The 27,974-nt window shown below is 39.7% G+C and overlaps 2 protein-coding genes across 2 annotated transcripts; both read left to right on the top strand.

Moving 5' to 3' along the window:
* The first annotated feature begins 451 nt into the window (after nt 1-451).
* Nucleotides 452-6,126, top strand: LOC119739612 (tyrosine-protein kinase receptor Tie-1-like). The gene is made up of 7 exons (XM_038214635.1): nt 452-586; nt 1,662-1,855; nt 2,384-2,506; nt 3,910-4,021; nt 4,502-4,598; nt 5,026-5,125; nt 5,750-6,126. The coding sequence occupies exons 1-7, from the start codon at nt 520-522 to the stop codon at nt 5,840-5,842; spliced, it is 786 nt and encodes a 261-aa protein (XP_038070563.1). The 5' UTR covers nt 452-519; the 3' UTR covers nt 5,843-6,126.
* A 6,421-nt stretch (nt 6,127-12,547) lies between these two features.
* LOC119727327 lies at nt 12,548-26,879 on the top strand. The gene is made up of 11 exons (XM_038199216.1): nt 12,548-12,649; nt 13,384-13,581; nt 14,276-14,473; nt 15,115-15,130; nt 17,934-18,275; nt 18,862-19,215; nt 20,768-21,112; nt 21,486-21,752; nt 21,917-21,988; nt 23,076-23,120; nt 23,356-26,879. Exons 1-11 carry the CDS (start codon nt 12,548-12,550, stop codon nt 24,222-24,224), a joined length of 2,808 nt encoding a protein of 935 aa, XP_038055144.1. The 3' UTR covers nt 24,225-26,879.
* The last annotated feature ends 1,095 nt before the right edge of the window (nt 26,880-27,974 follow it).

The raw sequence follows: 27,974 nt of genomic DNA on the forward strand, positions 1-27,974 counted from the left end.
TATAGAAAAATCAAGTCAAAAAAAAAAATGGCACATGCTTGCTTACCTCCTCACCGTTGAGTGCCCAACCCCCCTCTTGAGCCAAACCCAGATCCACCCTTGTAAATGTAATGCTTATGGGAAAAGAAAAATAGATAACAGAAACATGTATTTTGTTTAAAGGTGAGAGAGGCTCCTCTGTCTGGTCAGATTTTAAGAATGAGCTGAGCATCTTCAAGAACCTGAAACAACATCCCTACGTGGTGTCTATTCTTGGATGTTGCACAACCGAAGGTAGGCGCTGATTGAGTTTTTACTGTACATCACTAAGTCAACCAACCCGCATGCATAGAAGTATCACGCGATAGAGAACATTAAATTTGAGTTATGATTAGGGGTTAAATAGTGCCTTGCGTCTACATATTACGTGGACGTTACTAATATCATCATTTCAACATACATGCCTATTTGAGAATACTGCAGTGTATTGCATAGTGATCTCTGTACCCAAAGTGATCATTTGTGACCATAACTATCAAAATGTGGACAATTGAGGGGGCTATATACAACTCATCAAAATGGCAGCCTCCACTAGTACAGCTTCGCGGTGAGTTTCTTTAGATTTTGTTTTAGAAATTCTTCTTTCTCTAAGTAATGGTCAGTTGGTGGTCAATTTATGTTGATGTAGTGATTCAGGAATGTAAGGGGACACTTTACTTTGTAAAATATCATATATTTTTATGTGGTTTATATAGGCAAACAAATTGTCCACTTTTGTGGACACGGGGCACTAATTGATAAGGGCGCCTATCAACATATGTGGACGTCAGGCATTGTGGCACTGTATTGTATGCACCTACATGTACTTCTATAAATGTTATATCAACAACAGTGACAATCTCGAAAATACTTGTATTCTTGTTTTGTTTTGTACTTTCCTTAGTGTTCATCACTAATTTTTGTATGTCGTCCTTGCCAGTATGTACATGTATGTGATGTTTGTGTACTAGTGAACCAGAATGTTTAATTCATGTTGAAGAATTTCGATATTGTCAGTGGAATATTGACATGTATGCCTGCTCGGAATTTTACATTATTTCCACATTTCATTCTTGCCATTTTCTTCGATTATTGCCAGAATGCTTATCACTAACCATCTTAATGAATAAATGTTGCAACTGAAGTTGAATTTTACACCAGACACGTGTCCACAGCTCAGTTTATATCAGTCCTAATTCATGAGGAATTTAGTGTATAACGCAACTGTAAATGCCTGACGTCCACATATGTGGACGTTTCGTAAATTGAAAATTAAATATGCAAATTGGCAAATGTGAATATTTCTCCAATTAGTGAGCCTACAGTGAGACACACAGCCAGTAGTATCAAGTTTAGTAGCCAGCAAGTACTCTCAGGCACTAAAGGGTTAATCGCCACTAACGCTATGCCACTCACTTTAACCCGCGTACGATACTCAGAATACCTTCAGCACTTACCCCACTTCACCTCACCTTACCTCACCTATTTGATGGTCCCAATGGGTGACCGGTATTTGGGTGTAGGTAAACTATTTTGTATGTCCCCTCCCCTATTTTATCCAAAACAAATAGTACTCTCCTATACTGTGTCCAACATAAGGTTATTAGATGCCTGTACACGTTTTCCCACATTAAAATGTCCAGAGCCTTATTACATCATCATGGAGTACATCCGGAATGGAACACTGCAAGACTACATCACGCAGAAACGTCTAGCTTGGGGCAAGGCGAAGACGAGCGGCACTGAGAGTGCATCCAAGGAAGCGCTCAGTGCAGTGCATATACTCATGTTCGCTTTTGAGGTCGCTAATGGCATGGAGTATCTGTCCTCTGTGCATGTAGGTTCAGTAGTTTAGGTATTATTTGTTTTTCTCTCGGTAAAATAAACTGTTTGAACAGTACATAACTGCTGCAATTACTGACATGTTTCCAATCCTTTTCTACGCTTTATTTTGAAAATTGATAAGGTGTCCCTACTCCTTTTTAAATATTTTGTTACAGCATGGAAAACATTTCTTCGTGAACATGTATTTTTGAGAGGAGATTCCCTCCAAAACCTGCTCCGTTAATCGTATTTCGAGAGAACGCTGGAAAAAGTAATCCTGTTTTAGTTTTGCTTTTGTTTGCTTTCAGAGAAATTAATCATCCCAATCATAAACAGTTATATATGTTTGTACAGAAGCAGGGTTTTTTTTTCAACATGACAGGCCATCGCGAGATATGTTTTGGTTTCGCACTTTGAGGTGATCATATAAATTATTCACGAATTATTGAGCCCACGCAGTGCGATCTGAATCGGCCGCAGAAAGTTCAGCCTTCATCAAACAATGGAAAGTGAAATTCCTTTTTTTTCTAATTACCCACAGTTGATTCATCGTGACCTGGCAACACGGAACGTTCTATTGGGGGAGGGGTTGGTATGCAAATTGTGTGACTTCGGACTGGCTCGTGACGTCACAGGAAGCGAGCAGTACGAAATGTTGTCAGGGGTAATAGTTCATTTAAATTTAGAATGTGATGTTGACTAAGTGGGCCGACATTGCCTTTTTTTTTAATCGCAGGCCTATTTTGGGTTTTCTTCCTGTTTCCTTCATTGACTGATTAACTGAGTAATTAAATAAAAAAAAATGTCCGAAACTGAAGCTTTGGGATTTACCTCAACTAGGCATCTAATCATGTTTGTGGTATTTTACCCCGTGATGTCAAAAAACTTTTGAGAAAATATTAACATATCAGGGGTTCCACATGTGTATCAATGTGGGATATCATCTGTTTATGGTTAAATCTCCTCTTTGAAATGACATCCTGATTATGTCATTACATTCACGGTTGATTGAGCAGTGACCAATTTTATGAAAGGGTTTATTTGGATAATTGCGCCATTTTTCAATTGTGATTTGAAGTTTTGTGGTGTCATTTGTCACAGAGTGAAAGGTTGTGGTTGCCAATCCAGGCAGATGAAGTAAAAAGAGATTTCATCATGACAAGTGCCGCAATTCTGTACATAGACACTTTCATAAAATTGGTCACTGCTCAGTCAATCGTGAATGTAAGGACATGACCAGGGTGTCATTTTTTAAAGAGGAGATTTGACCCCAACAGAGTATATCTCCCTTTGATTCAAGTGTTCCCTATAATCTGTTCCATTATAGCAATAATATCTCGGTTTCTTTTCTTTTTTTTTCTTTTCCTGAAAGTCAATGGGAAATTTCAGACTTTGTTATTATAATCTCTCTTTTCTGTGTTTAATATTTGAGATACTACGAAATATGCATTTCTGATATGTGTATCTCTGCCAAAAAGCCTTACCCTTGTTGATTATTGTACATGCTGTCATTGGTCGAAAGTGTTAAATGAAGTATAAAAATATGAAATACATAAACGACAATCGAAAAGAACAGTCTCCACACAAGTATTATGTAAGTGCGTTGTACACAAGTTATATATTTGATGGATCGATACATGGGCGTCGCCAGGATTTTTTCTAGAGGGGGGCAAACAATTTTTTGGCCCAAAAATGCTTGTATTTCTCAACACATTCTCGATTTATCAGTTTTAGAGGGGTGCAGAGACATATTGCCCCCCCCCCCAACTTATTACATTTACACCACTTTGTCTTCGCGCCTCTTTTTCTTTTTGTTTCTTTTCTTTTTTTTCTTCCTTTTTTTTTTTTTTTTGCTTTTCGGGGGGGGGGCAAGTACCCCCCCCCCTTGCCCCCCCCCCTCGCGACGCCCATGGATCGATAATAAATTGTCTCTTCTTTTGATATATGTTAAGCTTTTTTGATGAGCTTCTTTATTTCTATAAATAAAATGTATTCTATTTTGTTCTTAGCTGTAATTTACCCTGGTTCTTTGTCATTATATTACCCGATCTGTGGTGATATTTTCAGAGTGCTGTACCCGTTCGTTGGTTGGCCGTGGAATGTCTCCTGTCAAACACGTATACAAACAAGAGCGACGTGTGGTCGTTTGGGATACTTCTCTGGGAGCTTGTCACGCTCGGTAAGTACAAAAATAATTTCTTGTTATTGTTAGTATTGGCGGTGGCAGTGGTGGAAGTGTTGCAACGTTTCAACACCGCCGCCACCACCGCCAACTGGTTGTAGTTGCTTTTTGTGGCTGTCGATGTTGCTGTTGCTCTTGTTTTTGATACTGCAGCTCCTGTTGCTTTTACTGCTGTTGTTCTTGTTTTTTGGGTAATTTCTGTCATCGTAGAAATTGTTGTTGTAGGATGTGTCATTGACATCGTCGTTTTCGTTGACATCATTTTAGTCGTTCCTGTCATTTTTCTATTTTTTCTCGATTTTTTTGTTGTTGGTGTTGCCGTTGTCCAATCCCACTCATGTTTGTCAGTTATCATAGCGTAATTATTTTGTGACATGAACATAATTACATAAGCGTGTAATTTGGGCAATCCGATTTTGTGCTTTTAAACTGCGGGATAATTGCCAACACCATACTTACTTTTGCTGAAATCAACAGGTGCTCTTCCCTACCCTGATATGTCTCCGGATGCCATTGTTGATTCTGTAAGACAGGGGTTCCGACTTCCAAGACCTGCGCACTGTGGACTGGCTCTGTAAGATATTCTTGAATCACACTGTATAACAAAGTCGTACATATGACAGCAAATAACGTTCCATGCCTGTGATCGTCAGTGGTGTCGTGTGAAATATGGACTCCTCGGGAACCAAATCCCCAAACCCCACACGTATCAGTGAGTCGTGAGTATTCCGTGTACTGAAACATGCACAATACGGTTACAGAGTCAATGTTTCAAGGGGTTTAAATTGTAAAGTACACCCGTCTGAATTATAACTTTGTGTAAAAAATGCAAAAGAAGACTTACCACTGACCCTTGCACTTAGATCATGTAGGTTTATGGATTCACATTGAAGCAAAGTTTAATTGATCATGACCCGTTCCAAAGACTCATATATTCAATCAACCACGAGGTCCATTATTTTGAACGGACAACATAATGTTCAGTATCTTTGTTGTTTCAGGTACAATTTGATGGCTTCTTGCTGGAAGGCTTCGCCCAAAGCGAGACCGAGCTTCACAGAACTCCAAACCAAACTGGACCACTTCCTGAAATTTGATTCGGTGAGAAATTGCATTGAAATTAATTACATCTCATGGACGTATACATTCTCAACACAAGACAATGCCCAATAGCCCACTTGAAAATGTATATTTTCGTACATTTGACTACTCAATGAGCTAATTCATTGTCCACAGTGGCGTAGCCACCGGAGGGGCGTGGGGGCGACCCCCCCCCACGAAACCTTGTCGCCCCCCCCCCCCAGTCGCCCCCACTGAGATTTTAAGTTTCTAAAAAAAATATCATTGATCTACATGACGCCCCCCCCCATGAAATGTTCCAGCCCCCCCCCCCCAGGCGCCCCTCCACTGAAAATTCCTGGCTACGTCACTGATTGTCCATATCCAGTAATCACATACCATACACACAATTAGACAGCTCACAGGTAACAACAGTTCATTATCAGCAGTAAGTGAGTCGGAGAAGTACGTGAGGAACTACACACTTGACCGTTCAGGGAAGCGGCAAAAAGTAAAGCCCAACCATTTCTCCTGGATTGGTGGAGCTCTGCAACTATGATCGTTTTGGTTTTACGTTTCTTATTTTGTTTTGCAGCGTCAGAAATAGCTGTTTCGTTGGGGCAAGCTTTACAAAAAATGCTTGTTTCCTTATTATTAACGTTCTAGGAAGCACTGGACATGCCGAACTTCGTGGCTAATTATTACGCCTACCCTGAAGCATCTAAGAAGGGTTACACGCAGGTGGCGGAGTCTCAGTGAGGGAAGAACGACCGCTATGGGAAAATGTTTGAGTTTGAGGAGAAAATGACGAATTTTGTATATTGCACCTAAGTCTTTGTTGTAAGACATGTGTTTCTTGTTGGTCACCTTTAGTAAATGACACCTTTAGTAAAATATGTAAGCTATTGGACACAATAATGTAGTTCACTTTACTTTTGTATATAGGCCTGTATGTATGCAATGTCGGAATATAGTTACAATCCCGACTATTTTGGAGTTTTAAGATCATGGTAAAACGTTCACATGTAATATAACAACCACAAGACATATGGACTCTGTTATTACTTAATTGAGAATTTAATTGATATATTTAACATAGTGGCCTTAGGCCTACAAATTATGTGTATATTGATATTATTGACAAAAGTAAAGAATGATTACAGTGCTCACCGGAAAATTACTCACGAGCTTTCGGTGCGATGCACCTTATTCTTCGGGGGACTATGGCTGAAGAAGGTACACCACACTGAATGTTTGGGAGTAATTTTCCGGTTTGCACTTTGATAATTGTTTACTTCTTGTCATATATGCACCACAGTGCTATACAGCATCTCCAGCTTTGTAACTGATATGATATTGGGTACATTATGGTTACGCAGCGGCGTATCCGGAGTTCTCACCATGGGGGTGGGGGATTTGGCTAGATCGATGTTTTTGCTCGATCAATAGTCGGGGGGGGGGGCGTCAAAGTTCTGTTAAACCAGTTAATAACCATGGTCATTTATAGAAGACTGGGGAAAACATTTTTTTTGTACTTGGGCGGGATTTGTGCACCCGTCCCCGACCACGCCACTGTTTAATGTATATATCATGTCTCCTGTAAGACTGTATTTTCAGTTGGCAACAAATTATGAAAACATCTACAAAAAGCTGAGACATTATCATGGGTCCTGCTTGTTCACTATCGCCAGTCAGTGCTGTTTAACAACTTGTCATGCAGTGAAACAGCTTTTCATCGCTCTAAGAAAAGGCGTTTGTCCTTTAAACTAGCATAACTATCCTGTTTGTTAGAAAGAACAAGGACGAAAAATTGAAGTCAATTTATCAGAAATCAAATCACTGTTCGGGAAGCAGGGCGCCACCATTATACCCTTCAGTAATTTTGCTTGTTTATGTGAAAACAAAAACTGCTTATAAGTGGTTTCTTTTTTTAGAAAATATGACGTTATAACACAAATATGTTGTTTTGATACGGATCAAAGCAAACACTGATAGTATGCTATACAAAACAACGTACGGTGCCTGTGGTAATGCATTGTGCTTGTGAAACCATACTTTACTGGTTCTAAAGCCGGAACTAAATGTTTTTATTTGCATGTTGTATTTACGCTTTAAACAGAAATGATATTAGTAAAGCCCGCATATTTTGATGTTGCTGTATATTGTATTGTCACTTAAAAGAATAAATAATGCATCAACCTTAAAATCATGTTGATCTTCATGTAGATGTTAATGTAAGTGTAAAACGAATTAAAGTGCTGCGGCCAAATATGTGCCAAATCTCACCTTCAAGCTTTCGTGTTCAAATCCCATATTCGTGTACTTTGTATTTATTAATATTTCATTTATGTATTATTATTATTTCTTTGGTTTTCAAATTGTCTCAACATCATAAATTGTGTGTACAGATTTATCAATGTTACTAACCAAATCCCACGCAATTTACATTACGACGCATATTTCCATGCATAGTTGTATTTCTTTTCATTGCCAGTTCTCCGACAACTGTCAACCGTCAGTTGACCTATATTTCCATGTTATCAATGCAGATCCTTGCTATGCCCTTTGACCGATTAAGGCAATTTGCTACCTTTGGAATTATCCTTTTGTTGTTGCATACAGCTGCTGCTGCAGCTGTTGAGCTCGCATATTCAACCAATAGCAATAGTATATACAATAGAGTATAATAGCTGACTAGTGAACACCCCATACATTGATGGAACAGCCCGAGGTTATTTCGAGTGCAATGAACGATATACCTTCCTGCGCTTGGTTGGCAAAATGCATTTTTGCCAACCACAGCCTGCAAAACTATGGAAGGTCCAACACTGCAAAAATGAAGAAGAGTTATTACAGATCACCAAAATATTATTTGATACTTGAAAACACAACATTTTCAACAAAGCTACAAAATAATTCCTACACATGCCTTTTTTACTATGTGTTGATGGCGTTATGAGGACTTTTTTGGAAAAATGTTGTTTGCCAACCACGGCTTCAATTTATGCGCTTACGGCAGCCCATACAAAATGGGGCCAATGTTTACAAACAAGAGAGAGGCCTATTGCTATGCATGCCTACCTGGCAAAAGGTGACATCTAAAAAAAGACTGTAGGTTGAAGTCTAGCGCTACATGTACATCTCTTTCAAATGCCCTAACTGACCCAATTTTGTTTATTTGCTCGTCTTTACTTCTCGCCACTGGCTTAGATTGGTGAGTATATTAGATTAGTTGCATCAAGATGCTAACAAAAATCGATTGAATCGACCATTATTTTGGGAAGGTTTGAAGACTTTGGAGAACAGGCAATCGGGGTTTTCCATTTCTAATGCAATACAATGCGTGGCAGCCATTTTTCAAAATGGCTGCCACGCAAATCTACTTTTACCTATATATTGGTCTCTGAGAGCCGTAGAGGCACGATTCTGATGTCTATACCCATCTTTTCAGGGCCCAGGAATCCAATTAGAATAGCGGTAACACCATTGGATCGTTTGGTAGTTGATTGCCATCTTGAATTTCAAAATGGCAGCCAACATTTTAAATTGGACGCCAAGCAATTTTTTTTCTGCCCATACCCTGGGCTATGATATTTATAGGTGACTGTATATCCATGCTTTCTGTGTCAAAGACTCCAATAAGAGCAGTGATAATAAAAAGCCACTTGTTTTGGCAGCCATATTGAATTTTATAATGGCTATCGTTGCTATTAAAACGACCATCACAACTGTTATTTTATTGTACGGAAAGATGTGCAAACACCATAAAGATACAGCTCTATGGCGCACACATTTACAATGTTACAAGGGAAAATTATAAGGCTCACTGATCCGGCTATATTTATTGTGTAAAGGTGCCAGATCGAGGCTCTGCATGCTTATGGCGGGAGTGTGCAAAGAGCGAACTGGGTAAAAGAACAAGTACTGAACTTTAGTACGCAGCGCGCAACTCGGCAGTTTTTGACACTTCTTGTTAAGGTCCGACTGGAGCGTCCGGTTTAATAAGTATATGGCTGGATGCGCAAGGTAAACACTGCATGTGTGGCCTTCTGTACTCAACCCGACAATTATGTGTTTTTTGTTCGAAAGTGTTCCGCTATTTAATGGTTCAAGCACATCTCACAAATAAAACTTTTTTGCTTTCAGGGTTTTTGAAAACTAAAAGCTAGAATTACTAATTCCTGTTTTATAATTTTAATGAGATTCGACGATTGTTTTACTTTAAACAGTTACATATAACATGCATTTAACACAATACATTGAAGCTGTAATTTCACCCGCAGATGAAAACAAAATGAAGATATTTCTACTATTCCTGATCTTCATTGGAGTACATGAGCATCTAGCCATGCATTTTCAGCGCCACCTGGAGGCAAAAGATCTCCCTGCCATCCGAAGACGACTCAAAAGAAGTGGTAGGTTTATGTGTTTATTGTTTTCAAACACAACATTACACTAGAAAGTGAATAATGTTTTCGATGAAATCTCTGTCACATCTCCACCCGTCACATGAGGGCGCTATACACTTGCCCAGCATGGCTGATAAAAGAAGTGATTGTTAAGGGTCCACTGTACTAATTCAAGCCCCATGGAAAACAGTGTAACAACAACAAAATTCAGGGCCAAATAACATACAAGCCAACATCACTGGGGTTTCTCAAACAAACAAAAAATTAGTGCCTTGTCTTTCATCTTTCCATTTCTTTTCAATTTTAGGTAGATTAGCCAATTACATTTTTTAATATTCACACCCAAACAAAATCACCTCCCGAAAAGTGATAGATCCCAAGCCAGCATGTAACCATTTTTCAAGTGGCATCCTTCCATTTTCACAGGCAAATATGATCCACTTTTCATCCGTAATTTTATCAAGCCTGCCCTCAAATCGAAGCCCCCAAAACTGGGAGTTGATCCTTGGGTATATTAACACAATTCCACGATTTTTTTTAAGCCAAACGTCTCCGTTTTCAAAAGAAATTGTAGGGGCACTTTTGTATGCCGGTGACTCGCGTACAAATTCTCACTTGAATTAGTGCACCTTTAAGAAGTAGCTGTGCATATTCCCGTACACATTCTTGAGTAAGTGAGAACACTAACCGGACTTCTGGCGTAACATTTCGTCAGGCACGTTTGTTTATGGTGCAAATCGAGGACACACATGCAACATCATCAGTGAATCGAGAACAAGGAAAAACGTATACAAAACCAATGAGCGGTGATGCGAACAAGTTAGGTACAAACAAAGGAAAAGAAAGAGGAACAAAAGAACATCCTCACTTTACACCATAAACAAACGTGCCTGTACGTGTACATGTACGTGCGGTAGCATACACACCCGCGACAACCTGAACGGCACCAACCCAAGTGCTGCTTTTACACCCGGTAAGCTGTGTCTGCTTATCCTTGTCATCCGTTTACTGACTCTAGACAACCGCCATGCCAGAAAACGCTGGTCTACACCCAAGAATGCAATGGGATGATCCAGATCAGGCAAATGCAATCCACTTGTTTTAAACAGCAGTGTGCCCTATACTTCTCAGTCAAAGACATTCATATAGGCAAGCAAGTGGGTCACATTCACACAGAGAGACAACGAAACAGTCGATGAGTTCTTGTCCAGACTAAAACTACACGCAAAGAAATGCGACGTCAAAGATGATAGTGAGTTCCAAGATCGTGTCATTGAACAGGTCATCGCAGGTGTGACATACACAGACTTACAAAAGGAACTACTCGGAAAAGACAAACCCCTTACACTGCAACATAACCGTACGCATGAGGCATCGATAAATCACATGCGACAACTGGCCCAGGTTCAACCAAAATGCACGGTGTGAATCTCGGATAACTTGGCTACTCAAAAATACAAAACAGGATTTTGGGGGACATTCCTCATTTTGCCCCAGTAGGTCACATTGTGGGTGAAAGTTGACACAGGCGTTCAAGGCAACAACTTGCCCCTTCACATGTACAGCCGAATGCATCCAGATAGACTCACTGCCGACGGTTTCCCGTAACCAGAGTTAGTTTCCAACAAAGTGGATTAAACAATGCGGAATTCTTCATCGTAGAGTCCGAAGGCCCAGCAGTACTGTCCACATCACGAGAATTTAAACTCGTGACACTACACCGTGCAATCACCAAACCACCATGTCCCCCTATCAACTCAACACAGGAGCTCAAGCGGCAGTTTAACATAATTGGCAGTTTTCAAGGCACATATCACACCGTTTTCAAAGACGGAGTACAACCCACTATCAGTGCCCCTTGTCGATCCCCCTTAAGGTTGAAGGATGAGCTCAAAGCAGAGTTAGACGGCATGAAGCGACAAGGCGTTATCCGACGCGTCACAGTACCAACTGATCGGATAAGCAGCTGCACTTCTCCTGAAATTACCCATAAGTTCTCAAGTGCCCAGTTCTTTAGTAAGTTAGACGCGACAAATGGCTACTGGTCAGTGCGACTAGATGACAAAGTTCCCTACTCAAAACTGTCAACAGTTCCTTTGACCGATATTGTTACTTGAGGCTACCGTTTGGGCTTGTGATGATCCAAAATGTGTCCAGATGCGCATGGACCATGGTTTTTCAAGCCCAGGCACAATTAACATCGCAAATGACATTGTGGTTTTCGGTGCAACAGAGGACGAGCACGATCACAATCTTCATCACCTATTGAAGGCAGCCAGCCAGTATGGGTTGATGTTCAACAGTACACGCGCGATCAAAACTCCGAACACCAAGTTTTTTCTACAGATGTGACTTCCTCAAGACAAGACAACACTCCAAGAATACCTCGGCATAGTGATCTGCCACAGTTTATTCATATCCCACCTGTCCCAACACAAAGCTGATCTCAGAGGGCTACTGAAGAAAGACGTCGACTTCGTCTGGTCTCCTTCACAACAGATAGCGTCTTAGAAGGTCAGAAATCTCACCTGCATCGAGACGATCTTAACCTACTTCGACCCCACAATACAGGTAGATGCGTTTAGCAGAGGCTTAGAAGCAGCCTTGACCCAAGATTGACCACCAATTAATCGCCTTTGCATCCAAATCATTGAGCGAGACAGAACAGCAATACGCCAACATTGAGCGTTACCCCTCGCTGTAGTCTTTGGGTGTGAACACTTTCACACGTACGTCAATAGTAGCAGTTTCACTGTTGAGAGCGACGATAAGCCCTTGGTGATGATGTCAAGGTCATCTACCGTCCTGGTAAAGAGATGATGACGACCACATCTACCTTGAATTACATGTGACGTTTGTCAGTTTTACCCAACTTAGACTGCACACACTGCAGCAACACACTGCTTCAGAAACAGCCCTCACCAAGCTGAATGATTGAATCATAAGTGGATGGCAAGAACGACGACTTAAGCTACCCAAAGTTCTCCATCACTATTGGCCTTTCCGGGACGAGTTAGCTGCAGCAGATGGTCTGACTGTTAAATGTGAATCCATCATGATCCCTGCTACACAGCAGCAACATGTTCTCTCCCAGCTACATGAAGGCAACCAAGGCAGTGAGAAGATAAAACTACGAGCTAAAGACTGCGTCTACTGGGTTGGCATTACAAGCGACATCGAATCATTGTTCAAAAACTGTCCAACTTGTCAGCATTTCCAAAGAAGACAACGGCTAGAAACTCTACGTCAACACACTGTCCCTACCCAACCATGGAAGTCGTAGGCATAGACTTGTTCTCCTTTGAGGTTGAGAATTTCCTCATAATAGCTGACTACTATTCAAAGTTCCCAATTCATCAGAAAGCTTTCAGTCCTATGTACCAGCTCAGCAGTCATCAACGCCACCAAGCAAATATTTGCTGAACATGGTATCCCAGAACGAGTCGTCAGTGGGATTACATAGTGGCACGACACTACGATTATTCAAACTACAAAAACTTCTCTCAAACCCGGGATTTCGACCACATCACGTCCTCGCCCCATTACCTTCGTTCCAAAGGTTTCATAGAGAGAGCCATTCAACTGTAAAGAAGACGTTGATAAAATGCCTGATCCAGTGGTAATGACATGCAAATTGCATTGCTCTGCATCCGTACTACCCCAGTTGATCACGCGAGATGAAATCCAAGACCGTTTCTTTCAGCGCCAACTGAGCCAGAAACAGTACCACGACAGACGTGCCACCGACCTCTAACCTCTGAAGACTGGTCAAGCAGTCTCCATCCGAGATCCGATATACATGAATTACTGAATACAAATCGTTGTCATTTACCCGATTCTACCTTCTCGGATAGACTGGCTAATGAGTTTGGTGATTTCTTTGTATGTAAGGTTGAAAAGATACGTTCTGAAGTAGATAACGTTGCTAGTGCTGGTACACCCATTAGTGCTGGTACACCCATTGAACATGGGGATAATAACCGATTGTGTTGCACTATGTCTTGCTTTGAGCCTGTTACTGTAGATGAACTAACTAGCCTTGTCATGAAATGTCCATCCAAATCCTGTAATCTTGACCCCATGCCCATGGTTAGTTAAAAACCACTTACCGGCTCTTATCCAGATCCTATGTCGCATTGTGAACGGCTGTGTTTCCAGCAGGTGTGTTTCCAGCAGAACTCCGTAGACCTTTGATAACCCCTGTCCTGAAAAGATCTTTGCTTGACACTCAGCAACTGCAAAGTTACCGACCCGTGTCAAACTTACCCTTTTTATGTAAACGTATTGAAAAGGTCGTTTCCTCACAGGTTGCATCTTTCGTCCATTCCAATAACTTGTCCTAGCCTTTGCAGTCTGCTTACTGGCCGACACATAGCACTGAAACTGCTCTCCTCACAGTTCGGGATGTTGTCCTTTTGATGTTGTCGAGCTATTGACTCCAAGCGGGACGTCTTCCTCATCATGATTGACCTGTCGGCAGCATTTGATACAGTTGATCACAGTACCCTCTTACAACGTCTCCGTCATGACTTTGGTCTGAAGGGTACTGTCTTGAACTGGTCCCGTTCGTATTTGAGGGGTAGAACGAGTCAAGTCCTTGTGAGGGAGGCGCTCTCTGCTGAAGCCAATCTCAAATATGGTGTTCCTCATGGATCTGTCATTGGTCCACAGCTATTCACTTACTACACCCACTCTATTGATCAAATAGCCCGTCAACATTCCATACAATACCACATTTATGCAGATGATGTCCAAATGTTCTTGACCTTTGATCCCCATCCAGCCAGGAGATGCTGTCTGTGCTCTGCTTCGATTGTCCCAGTGTGTCCACGAGCTTCAATCTTGGATGACATCTAATAAACTCCGGATGAATCCAGACAAGACGGAGTTCTTCATTGCGTCTCTCCTGCTCACTTCAAACATCTCCAAAATTTCACTTTTAACATTGATGGCATTGAAATTCACCCTTCTCTCTCGGTCAGTAAGTTAGGTGTTGTGTTTGACCACGACATGAAAATGTCTGACCACATAACACAACTCTGTCGCTCTCTCAACTGGCACATACGCAACCTCAGCCGGATCAGGACATTTCTTGACTGTGATGCCTGCCACAACACTGTCCGTGCCTTGATTCTTTCAAAACTGGACAATTGCAGCTTCCTTCTTAATGGACTCTCCAAGAAAGAAATGTCACGTCTTCAGAGACTTCAAAACACATGTGCAAGACCCCCAAACACACCCATACCTCTCCTGTGCTTAAACAACTACACTGGCTCCGAGTCGCCGAACGTATTCAGCTTCGCAGACTGGTTCACACTTACAAGTCACCTAAACTCTCTGCACCAGATTATCTCCTCTCTTCTCAAAATCCAAAAAAGTCCTTACTCCCTTCGTTCTTCTACTTGTGAGACTCTTGTCATCCCAAAGTCACATAAATTGGCTGGTGACAGAGCCTTCTCTGTTGCCGCCCCGGCTATTGAACAACCTGCCCATCTCCATTAGAAACTCAGGCAGAGTCTTTTCCTTCAAAAAAGCTCTCAACCAGACCTATTCCCCCAAACGTAGCTGCATGTCCTTCTTTTGATGTTTTTTTGTCTTCTATTCCTCTTTCTTCTTTTCTAGCGCCTTGTATCCTTTGGTAATTTGGCGCTTTACAAATCCAGTTATTATTATTATTATCCGGACGATAGAAAACAGCCATTGTCCAGGAGAAATGTCATAAGCCCCAATCGTATATAGTAAAAACCCCTACCGACAGTATTCTACGTCCCAACCGTACACACATCCGTGATATAGAGCTAGCCAAGAAGACCGTGACCTTTACACTTGACCCCCAAGTCGTCAGGTACCACTATCTTGGTACTTGGTACTTGGTTGGTTCTTCTCCTGTAAGACTTCCACAAGGGAGTATAACTAGGAGGCCAGAAACACCGGGCAAACTCCTTCTCTTAGCGATAAGTGTTACTGAGTTCTTTTACGTGCATTGCATTACACAACACACGGGGCCTCCGGCTTTACGTCCCATCCGAAGGACGAAGCAATAATGGTTAAGTGCCTTGCTTAAGGGCACAAGTGTCCGAGCCCGGGCTCGAACCCACGCCACTGTTTTCCTCTGAATCATCAGAGCATGAGTCCGGTGCTCTTAACCGCTAGGCCATGATACTCCATGATAGGAGCATGAGTCCGGTGCTCTTAACCGCTAGGCCATGATACTCTATCTTCCAACTAACCAACTGCAATTTCCTCAATGACATCATAGCCACGTACAATCCAGGCGATCAAAAAGCAACCATACAGGACTTGCTCTGGACGTCTTTTGCGAAAGCTAGAAAGGCTGTCATTGTAAACATTTATGTTCATCAGATCTCCTTCAGATTGTCCATCAGATTCTCCATCAGTGTTCTCGCAAAACATCTTTGTCTTACTTGATTTTTATTCACTCTTATTACCAGCAGAAAACTTAATATTCATCCGGCTAAAAATTCATAAAATCCGGGTTTGCCAGAACCAAGATTCAATTCAGTTGATTTGAGAAAGCACAGTTTATTTGGTATTTTAAATTATTTCCCTTTTTTATCTTCCAGAAATCTAAAAAAGTTTCTAAAAATCTAATCGAAATTACAATGATCTAAAAAGTTTCTTTGATTATCCAGTAACTCATAACAAATAAAGAAAAGAAAGAGAAAAGCCCCTAAGCAAAACAATCAGTAGACTTTTTTTTAATCCAAGAATTTTGGAAACCATTTTAATTTTCTGCTGCAGCCAAACAAATTATTTTTTCTTTTGCAAGAATGGATGTAGATAGATCCACTACAATCATTTTCACATTTTTTTTTTCTAAAAAAGAACTGTTTATGTCAAGATTGGAAAGATTATTCTTAAAATCACATTTTTTTTCTATGAAAAGGGGGATGTCACATCTCCACCTGTCACATGAGGGCGTTATATACTTGTCCAACATGGCTGATTAAAGAAGTGAAGGTTTAAGGGAATGTACAATACATGCTCTTGCTGCAATTTTCAGTCGAAAATGGATTTGGGGGAGCCGGGAGTGGAATGTTATGGCAAATATTGTTAACTGACTTGTTTCACTTCTTGAGCTTGAAGATGCTGGAAAAACCAAACAAAACATCAAGTTATTGTAATCTGGTTCCCTGACCCTACTTAAGATGAAGCGGAGCAGTTTTTTGACTTTGGGGAATTGTAAGGTAAGATAATCAGTCCAACAGGCTTGTACCCCTAAACAGGTGCGTAATCAATTGCAAAGAAAATGAGGAAAAACTAATTATGAAAAATTAAGAGCAGTAAAATGAAATGCCAGAACACCAGTAGCCACGATTTTACAGGCTGCTTTATAATGTCATTCCCTAACAATCCAGTAATATATTTCGTGATAACTTGATCATTTTTTTGTATGTTTGTAAATGTTGTATCTTCCCTTTAAGAAGTACCTGTGCGTATTCCCGTTCCTTAGGCCACATGCTAATTATCCCTATAAAGAGTGAGCAAAAAAGGAAGTGCCCGGATAAGAAATATATATTTAGAAAACACATGTGGATCGCTCCATATCATGAAGATTACACGGGGATAGAGTGCATTCATTGCAGCAGTCCACATACCGTTCTGATGAAAACGCATTAAATACAATCAAGCCCGAACCTTTTCCCACTAGTACCTCCATAAAACAGAAACGTGCAAAGGAAAACACAAACATCTTGTCATCAATATGCGAGAGGGGTGGGAGTTGACCTATTCCTTTTACACAAACACAAATCTGACAGTCACAAAAATGTTTTAGTTTTAGCACAACTGTTGAAAATCTCGATTGAGTTTGAATGTTTGTGTGAAGTATGCAATTCTTTTTCCATATACACATGTAAACATTTGACTTTTTTTTTTTACAGATGATTGGAAAAACATGCTCTTTTAAGACATACTTCATTGGTTATCAAATAGTGATTGCTTTTAAAGTAAAAGAAAAAAATATTTACCCATGTCACTTTCTTTTTACCTAATCCTGTAAAATACTATAGGCCTATAACGATGAAAAGAAATAACTATAGCATTTAGGGAATATCTTTATTAAGAACATTGGGCCTATGACAAGAGCCACACGTTCCATTTGTACCTTCTATTCATATCACACCCTTAGGGTAATAATCAGTTCACAATGTAGGCCCATATTCTTCGTCATAAAACCCAAGCACGTTCTTTAAATTGATAGAAGTGTTGATGTGATTTGAGTAATCGTTACTGCTGAGCTCCTTAAATTTACTTATCCCAGTGCGATCCAGTACCTCGATTTCCAGTTATCTTCTACATTAGCTGTTACCTCTATGCCCGAATAGCCTCATTTATTTCCATAACAAAAAGTAGCATCCATATCTACGGAATGTGCGCTTGGGGTTGATCGGCCTCTGCTTCGTAATTGTTTAATGCAGGAGCCTACGAGGAACCTCTTCAAGTTTCTCAAAAGAAGGCTTACCTCCAAACTGGCCACGCCTACCAGTTTCCCTGCACAGTCATCAGGCCTGGTGAATCGGTATCAATCGTCTTCTGGTTAAGAGGAGAAAGTCTGGATCCCGCCTTACGTGACGTCATTCTTCGCCAGGCATATCCCAACGATGGTCTGAATTTTGCATTGGACCGGTACCAGATTTCTTCTTCCTACGGAATCATCATTGACCCAGTGAACATGACTGACACCAATAGGTATTGGTGTAAAACGGTGCGCAAACCTTCCAATCAGTTCGTGGAGGACTATCTGGATGTGACAGTTGTAGGTAGGACAGTTGAAGTCAATCACATGTCAAGTAACAAGTTATTCTAATGAACTGTGAAAAAGATTGGATGACGTAATTGTTTTTCTTTACGTCACTGCCAACATATGCTATGATCAGCCTTAAATTCATCAACACCTCATATCCATAGTTACATCAATGCAATCACGACAATACAAGGTGACAGTGACCAAACAGATTGCAACGTTCTTGTTCAGTCCGAGGGTCACGATTGCTCCAATTGTCTTACCTCAACCACAACCAAGATCACAACCCGTCTTATAGCCATTACAACAGCTAAATTTACACCTAAAACCACACTCGTACACACACATGAAACACAACAAAGACATAAGATCATTAACATTTCACTGCGTACAAATGGCAATACCATGCCTTTGCATACGCTTACCATGACCATTTCTTAATTAACAGTGATAGCGCCAATGGTTTACAGTAACCACAATAACTTTCAGGACTATGTTAGTAACAATTACACATCATCTTTGTTTATGCTGGGCTAAGCCAAACTCTATTTAAGGGTTAAATCCTACGTCAGTCATATATAACGGTTTTTGGTTATTTCCAGATAAGACATTCCCTAAAGATAATGACTCGATCGTCGAAGAGACTTCTGTATCGCTGAGCATCGAGAGTGAAAATACGATTCAATGCCCACTACTCCCGCAAGCACCAACTGAGACCGATACCACAGTTTACTGGTCAATCTTGACGGATAATGACAAACATTTTGGAATTATTTTTGCCAAGTTTGCAAACGGTGATACATTGTCAGTTCAAGAATTTGCTGGAACGCACGGCCCGGAGGGAAACAATGGATTATACATCAAGAGTTTCAAAAGAAGAGACGAAGTATATTGTTGTCACGTGTTCGAGGAAGGGAGCGACTTAAGAACCGCATGTATCGACGTGACCTGGCTTGGTGAGTGTCTAATTTTGATGACGTCGTTGTAATTGTTTCCAAAATGCCCTTATTGTTATATATTCAAGCCAGAGAGTGGTAGAGAAACCTCTTATTGTATCCAAGCAATACAACTTGTCATCCTGCGGACCTCAGCTAGCAGTATGGAATGGTACGACTAATCACCAAATCTTACTGCTCGTCACCCAATACAGATTACATGTCAGTGTCAAGAAGAAAAGCCAAGATAAAGCCAATACTATCCTGCGGGGCTCGAAGTTGTCCCATGCATTTTGTGGCTTGATGACAAATAATAGACTTGAGCTGGCCGTTGACATCCTGCTGCTTGAGACTGAAGACACAACAGCCAGGGGATTAGTTATATATGTGTCATGTTGCCTCCAGGGTCTCTGTGCTGCGCTGCGAAACATGATCACAACGATCATAACAATAGGGAAGTAAATTGCATACGAACATTTGCTCTCTTTCTGTAGGCCTATGTTGATCACATATAATGGTGTTAAATCAGGGTGTAAAATTACTATACACCATTATAATCCCGGGACATAACGTTATTTCGTTTTACCGTTTTGGATTTCCTCAAAAACAACAACAGTAAACGCACCGTTGACCGTTTTGTCGTTTTACAGTTTTGTAAAACGGTCGAACGGTATTAGGTCACAAAAAACAATGACCTTTATGTTTTTTTTTTTAATTGTTGAAAGCGATAAACGGTCAGTTGCTTCATTTCAGAGTGTTGTTTCACAAGAACATGACAATAAAAAACGGTCAATAGTCCTGTCCACCATTTTTTTTTGATTTAGGTTCTGCAATTAAGCAATGCACTTAGGAATGTAATGCGACCTCATGGGATCGAGCCATTGCCTGGGATCCAAATTACCCTCCTCACATTTCGTTCTCACGACATAGTTTTCGAACTGGCTATTGAAGAGCCGCGCCGAACTCCAATTTCCTTCAAAAATCTGCAACCTCTTCAAACGTCTTACCATCCTGTATCCATTGTAAAAAGTATTGTCCTCCATTGAAGTTTTCCAGCGCCATTTGTGCTTGCAACTCTTAAGCCCCACCAACTGAATCGCGTGAGAAGGGGGTCAGGGTCACGCAAGGAATCATCACACCACGCATTATGCCGAGGTAACACTTTTTCATGTAAAGCATGATCCCCTTCCATCCCCCTTGCCCAGCACCACAAAATGCACCACGGACTGTTCACTATGACACTGAAAAAAAAACATTCTGTATTCAATACTGACCGTTTTGCTGTTTTTTCAAAGTTATTTGTGTAAAATTGTAAAACAAAAATCATTGATCGTTATGCTGTAATGAATTTTATTAAACTTATAAAACAGAGAAACCGTATTTATCTTAATACCGTTTGACCGTTTTACAAAACTGTAAAGCGACAAAACGGTCAATGGTTTGTTTACTGTTTTTCTTTTGAGGAAATCCAAAACGGTAAAATGAAATAACGGTATGTCCCGATATTATTATGCTGTCTCTTTGTGAAGAGCCTTATATTATAAACATGTCAAACCTTCCGCTCTATCAACAGCTTTAGCAACCGAAAGGCGTCCCACAATTTTAGACTGCAGCTCTACGGGCGAAGGTTGTGAGGTAGAAATCAGTCCATACCAAAACTGCCTGCACTTCGAATGTTCTATCAATGAGGTCTACCCAAAGCCCACGCTTATCTGGTCGTACACAAACTGCAAAGAAAGTCCAACCTTCTTCACAACTTTGTCATCAGGGAAAAACGAGACCAATGACGTTTTCCATGTACAATCAAACGTTTACCTGTTCGACTTGCAAAAGTCGCTTAACGGTTGTAGTTTGCTCTGTACAGCTCACGGTGAGGCCATTCCGGACCAGACAAAGCCAGCAAGTGTAATCGTTACTCGTAAGTCAGTTTTGCTAAATTACATTAATGATACAAGACATGGGCCTTAAGGCCTATTAACTTTGGGTTTTGCTGGTCCAGGTAAAATCCTAATTAGCTTTTTGCAAACCTTTCCTGATCGACTGAATGACTAATAGATTGACTGGCTGACCGACGGATAATTTAATTGCGACTCAGTCTACACCGGTGGTAGACTGCTGAAACGAGAGTCTAGAAGTGTTCCGTAACGTCAATGAATTGGCTACACCGTCATGTACACCATCAAAACACTTCCATTGATAGTCAACTGGATAATTGGATTAAAACCTTGCGCACCCTGAATTAATTATCGTACATAGGCTCGTTTTAAACTAACCTTCCTACCTTTCTGTAGGTCTTAGTGAAACTACAACAACCCAGATGGTGACGAGCACCTGTACCTGCCCCGGCTGCAACTGTTCCGGTTTCGGTTTTACTCTCTTCGTGACAATCGTTTCTCCTGTGGTTTTTCTCTTGATCACTGTCATGCTGATTTGTCCAAAAAGTCAGCAATTTATTCAAAATCATGTCAGTGACATCCCAACCCTGCCCTGGTTTCATGAACAGTGTACCAATCTTGAGACAGATAATCTTGAGACAGAGAATCAGTCGTCATCCGAAGGTAAAACAAATGCATTCGATAACTAATAATTTTAAATAAATACAGGATTGCAGTATTATTTGGAAAAAGGAAATATGTAATCTTTTTAAATTCAGTCTCATAAACATGATTCGTACTTATAAATTTGTAGAAATTCAAAATTTCTTTCTGTTAAATTTCTTTAGAAAGACAACCTGTCGAGACATCATTCTTGATGCCTAGTACCGAGGAACAAAAGACCGCTAGTGAGAAGAAGGGTATTATTTTCATCCATCTTGTCCACTTTCAAAAAATAAATGTTGATAAGCCGCTTCGAATTGCTGCCTAAAAAGCAATCTAGCCTCGACATGTTCCCATTTATTATCGAAAAAAAGTGAGCATGACGCATTTCGTGGAAATGATTCTTGGTTATAGAAAACAATTTACGACTGGTGTAGTAAAACTAGCCTCCATAGGTGATCCATGTGCCGAAAAAAAAATTGTCCATGGATCACAGAGGGAGGCGAGTTTCACAACACCTCGAGATAAAGCAGTCAATATTTGTTTAAAAACACCTCTCCCATAGATTCTGATTGAGTTTCAGCGATAACTGGTTAAGTTCACCAAAAAAAAAAGTGAAACGTACTTCTTTTTTATTACGAAATATGTACTTTCCCAAAACTACCCCTTCACAAAATGTTTGGACGCAGCTTTGGAACTATACGTGCAAAGCGCACACCCATATAGTTATACATGTATTTGCCGGTCACAATACCAACCAACATACCAACACAATTCAGCAAAATAGCAAAAATAGCGAATGCCATATGATTTGCTCTTAGGCAATCGAGATACAAATGTGTGAGAAAGGTGTTATCACTATTATAACACCTCACCCACACATTCCGTATCTCGATTGGCCGAGAGCAAGTTACATGAAATTCGAAATTTTCTGCCATCTTGCTGTTCACGGCCAAAAGTGCTATACCCATAGCAACGAAAGTACTATACCCGTAGCCACCAAAGTAATACGGATGTGCGCGTTGCTCGTATATTTGTCCCGAGCGCTAGCGCTACAAAGTTAGGTTTCAATTTCGTGAGGGGGTAGTTTGGAACTATTTGAATTAAATTGTATTAGTATTAAGATTAAATCAAATCAAATATTGACTGCTTTATCTCTGTGATCCATGGTGCATTATATTTTCCTTAAGCTTTGCCTCGAAACAGAAAGATTGCTTCATGGATCACCTAAAGAAACTTGTTTTACTACACCATGCAGCCAGTATTTGTATTTTTGCCACATTCACTGGTAAATTTTCTTATTCGATGAATATTTATCTACAGTAGTTAATTTTTGTCTTGCAGATGTATGCCTCAAGAACGGAGGAAGCGCAGAAGTTGATCTAACAGGTATGTTCATGTCTTAGGCAAAAACAAATGTACTTCATCTAGACCAGATGCGTGAAAACATGTCCAGTGGAAGCCACTCTGAATGTTTTGTATAAAATTCTGTGCATACACCCCGGGACCTGCTTTATGCAGCCTGACTCGTCTTGTTATAAAGTTATCAAAACTTATCTGATAAGGTTTCTATGTACACCGAATTTAGAAAAGAAAGATTGAAATTGATTCCTGTTTTGTATAGATGTACACTTCATTTGGAATTACATTGGACAGTTGGTCGCCGAGGCTGCTTTGCAGGAGGACAATATGAGTGGATTTGAAGCTGTAATGGAAGTCATAAGTATCCAAGAAGGCGGCGTGGTGATCATTGATTCAAAAGGCTTGCACCTATTCACAGCTGAGTATCATTATCGGTTTATTAACCTGTATGGAGCTTTTAGTGACAAAGGTTACATATGCGTAGCATATTTTACGAAAGACAAGTTACTGTTTGGATTACAATGGGGTAAACTTGTGATTTTTGATATCGTAAATGAACAGGTCACCAACTTTGGCTCCGTCACCCCAGTAAAAGATAAGATAGTGCGATTGAATGGCATAGCGGTGGGTAGTTTGGGGTATGTGCTTGCAAGTGATGAGAACGGAAAAGCAATATCAATTTTTGATCATGAGGGTGCGTGTTTGAAACGCTTTGACACGCCAAGTGTCGAACCAGGTTCTCTGGCGCTTCATTTTCGTAAAGAAACCTTGAGCTTCTTCGTCACTTCGGGTCAGGTAGTAAGGAAGTATCATACTTGGGGAGAGAAAAGGCAATCCAAGATATATCATGCTCACCATTTTGACATCAACAAAGAAACACTGGAAGGAAAAGAATTCAAACCTGGCTATATATCAGTGCAAGAAGACAAACTTTTGGTTGTAAACCATCTGCATGATCCCGAGGTACTGCAGATTTTACAATTAAACGTTAACAACGGAAAATTCCTGCATAGCATTATAGCTAGGGCACCTGGTATTCGTGGCGTGAAGTTCATCAGTGGAGACAGGATAGTTATGTATACTGGTGACTCAGTACACGTACTTCAAAAGGGCAGTCCAAAACAAAAATAGTCATAGATGAAAACGTTTTCTCACACAAGATCTGGTTTGACAGTACAGATAAAATAATAATATTGCAAACTTCAAACAGGCATGTTTTGGGAGCCTTCTAACAACTTAATGTGATTTTGGCAAGCACAGACGCTGTTGCAGCTAATTGAATGGTATTTAAAACGGCATTTAAAAAAATATCCCCAATTGAAATATATGTTTTGGGCTTAGGAGGTAATTTGGTGTCAACACACGAAGTTCAGGGCGGACAATGAGTAGTTATTTACTTGAAATAACATGAGAGGGCTTCAGCCAAGTGCATTATCCAAAACTGAAGTATATGTTTCCGAGATGTAAAGTAGTATAATGTCAGTACATGAAATTGGGGGTGACAAATAGTTTCGTGCAATAACATGCGAGGGCTTCATTAAAGAAACACTCAAATGCCCAGTTTTCAGAATTTTATAGGTAAGCGTACGGTTGTGCGTTTTCGGAAAGAGGAGATCCCTGATTCTTCGCCTTTTTAATCTTCATAAAAAGTAGTACAGATTGGTACAGACTATATATTACAGATTAGAAAAAGTGTTATATAGTACTAACAATGTATACTCTGTATACTGTGTATAGCGTACTATTATGTATATACAATATATAATGTGTATATAGTATCATACGTATTTATTGTAAACAGATATTGGTTTTATTTACCAGCGTTATGTTCAGAGGCACTGCTATGAAGAAAAAAATGTGGGTTTTTTTCTTTAGTTACAACTCTTGTTACCATTTTAATGATTTACAGTGTGGTAATAGGGTACCGTATGTGTCCCACTAAAAATCGTATGCAAAACTTATCGTCAACTCCTATTATTCTTCTTTCTTAAATATATTCAAATCTTACTTATAGCCCACAAAATGCATTTTTTTTATTCATTTAAGCTATCAATAATTTATAGTGATCTTTGAAAACGAGTTCTTTAAGAGAAAATAGCGCACCTTGCGTTTGTAGGCTACTCTGGAGAAGCGAAACACAAACACGACAGTGCCAGTTAATAAAGGGTAATAACACGCGTATAATAAATAATTAAATTGATATATACATATATAGTTAACAACATAATATGGAGGGAATAACGGGAATTATGTTTAGCTGGTTATTGAATCTGATATTGATTTAAGCACAATTCTTCAATTTCCCAATTTCCTCTGCCTTTGTTTTTAACCTGTTGGTTTAGTTTTTGAGAATTATTTAGAAGCGTGCAGGGTTTTCATTTGTTTATGTTATAAATACGTATTTATTACAATCAGTCTAATCTTAATGTCATTAGCTATTCTATTTTTTTTTCTATTTTAAGTAATACCACAAACAAATCGGATCGAATCGAATCAAACAAATCTGTTACCATTTTATTAACAATCTACGCAGTCGAAAGTGGTCATATTCTCAGTTGGAAATTATACAAAAATTGTGTTTGCGTTCAAAGTACATCACCAAAAAGTGACTATTCAGATTATAACATTCATTCCACTTGATTATCTCTTGTAAAGATTTGTTTAGTTCTGGAAATGAACATGGCAGTTGGTAGCCTATTACTGGAGTAGTGAAACTCAAACACTTTCGACTGCGCAACAGTGGCGTAGCCACGGGGGGACCAAACATATTGTCCATGCCCCTTAGTCCCCCCTCTAAAATACTGATAATACCCCTTGTCCTTTCCCAACCAAAACATGTGGTATTTTTTGTTGAGTTGTATGTTTTCAGTTAGCTGAAGGCTTACTGTTTAAAGCGTCTTATGTCAATCCAAATCGAGGTATAAGCCCCAGCTACGCCACTGTTGCGCGAGTCGAGGGTTATGTCACTTTTGACCCATGTTTACTGTAATACATGTAAATGTATATTTTACGATATATACAAACATCGTGTGAACCTTGAACCTAAATATACATTTTGCTTGGTTTGTTTTCCAAGCATAAAATATTTATGTATAATTCTAACGAAACAACTAGATTGGTTTCATCGAGCCATGCTTTCCAGTGGCCAACGAGTATGTAGTAGTTTATATTCTCCTCATTAACCTAGTTACATTTTTATTTATGTATTATTTTTATTTTTATATTTCAAGTATTATTTATGTCTTTTTTTAAAAATACCTACCTGCCTTTAGTGCTTGAATGCATGAACGCGCGTTTTATTCTCATGTACGCTTTTTTGTGGGAACCATGTGGGATGCTTCCCACATGGCTACGTGGCTCTCATGGGAGAGCGCACATGTGGGCGATGCGTGGCGTCGTTGGGTCCGAGGTCTATTGCTTTTCTTATTTTTTTAGGGAATGTGTTTTTATTATCTGGTTTCCATCTAAGTTATTCGTTTGCTTATTTATGTTTAATTTATTTCCTTACTCAAGTTCAGATCATTACTTGCTTTTAGTGTTTCAGTTGCCTGCATTTCACTTGCTTTTACCTTATTTCTTTTAGAAATATACAATGTCTTTATTGAAATTTATTTGTTTTATAGTTGTTTACTTGTCTTTTCACTTGATTTCACTTTTGTCTTGTTTCTCGTAAGCATGCTTCCCTGATAATATTACCACGCTTGTTTCACTTGAAACATTAATTAGCTGTTTCGGAATACATACCCCAAAACAGCTGTTGTTTTCTTTATTCAATAATATCCCATTTTTCCCTCTTCCCCTCTTCTTTGTCTTTGTCAGACTCTCTTCATGGGTTGTGTACATTTTTTTTTTTTTTTTTTAACCCACTTATGTACTTTTGGCACTTTCGAAAATCTGATCGACGTAAGACTTGGAACACACGTAGGCCACTATCCTTAAAGATGTACGCCAAAGATTGTAGTCGCGATGACGTATTCATCAAGTGAAACGTTACTTCACTTTATTTTAGTATATTTTAGTAGTTTTGTATTGATTTATTATTTAGTATTTTCTATGTTACTAAGGTTGTATTCTATAACCGTAGAATACGATATGTTTAATTCCTTGATAATTGGGGGGAATATTTTGAGAGTAATACAATGTATAGATTTTCTAGTTAACGGTTGAGCCTTTCCACTCACTGTATTTATCATGTAGTAATTTCGTATGTATTGATTAGTATAGATACATACATTGATGTTAATTAACTGTTCAGATTCAAAAACATTGAATACATGTATAATAACATGAATTCTGTTAGTATTAACCAATTAATTCAAGCATCTTTATAACTCGCATTATAACATCTCTATAGAAAGTTCCAAACTCCAAATGCTTTAAAATATCCTGGTTCAACACAGTTCAACTGAAAAACTCTTTCTTCAATTTCTCAAACTCAAAATCAATTTAAAAAAAAAGCCTGCTAGACTCCCATTGGCCAGACACCAACCACACCGGAGTAAGGAGTGTTGAAATACAGAAGCCAAGATGGCGACTGATGCCTTTGTGCAGTAATGGGAGATCTTAGTGGCCAACCTATAAGTGCCGCCGATCCCTTTGTGTCAACCCTTCGTGCCGCCCAGAGTTCAGATTGTAAACAATCCCTGGTCATGTGAATAACCTATATCTTGTGCATGTACAGGCTTGCCATGGCTAGTGACTTATAAACACACGTGGTGATAAAATTCTCCAAGTGGCCATTCCGCATTAAGGTTTTTGGCTTGATCAACGAAAAGTTAATAGGTTTCTGCAATTTACCCAAACAGATACAGATACAGCTATAGAGACTTAATTTGCTAAGAAATAATCCATTAAAATGCCCTCAAGAGAATCCAAACACAC

Source organism: Patiria miniata, unplaced genomic scaffold (genome assembly GCF_015706575.1).
Source record: "Patiria miniata isolate m_02_andy unplaced genomic scaffold, ASM1570657v1 HiC_scaffold_1, whole genome shotgun sequence".
Lineage (NCBI taxonomy): Eukaryota > Metazoa > Echinodermata > Asteroidea > Valvatida > Asterinidae > Patiria > Patiria miniata.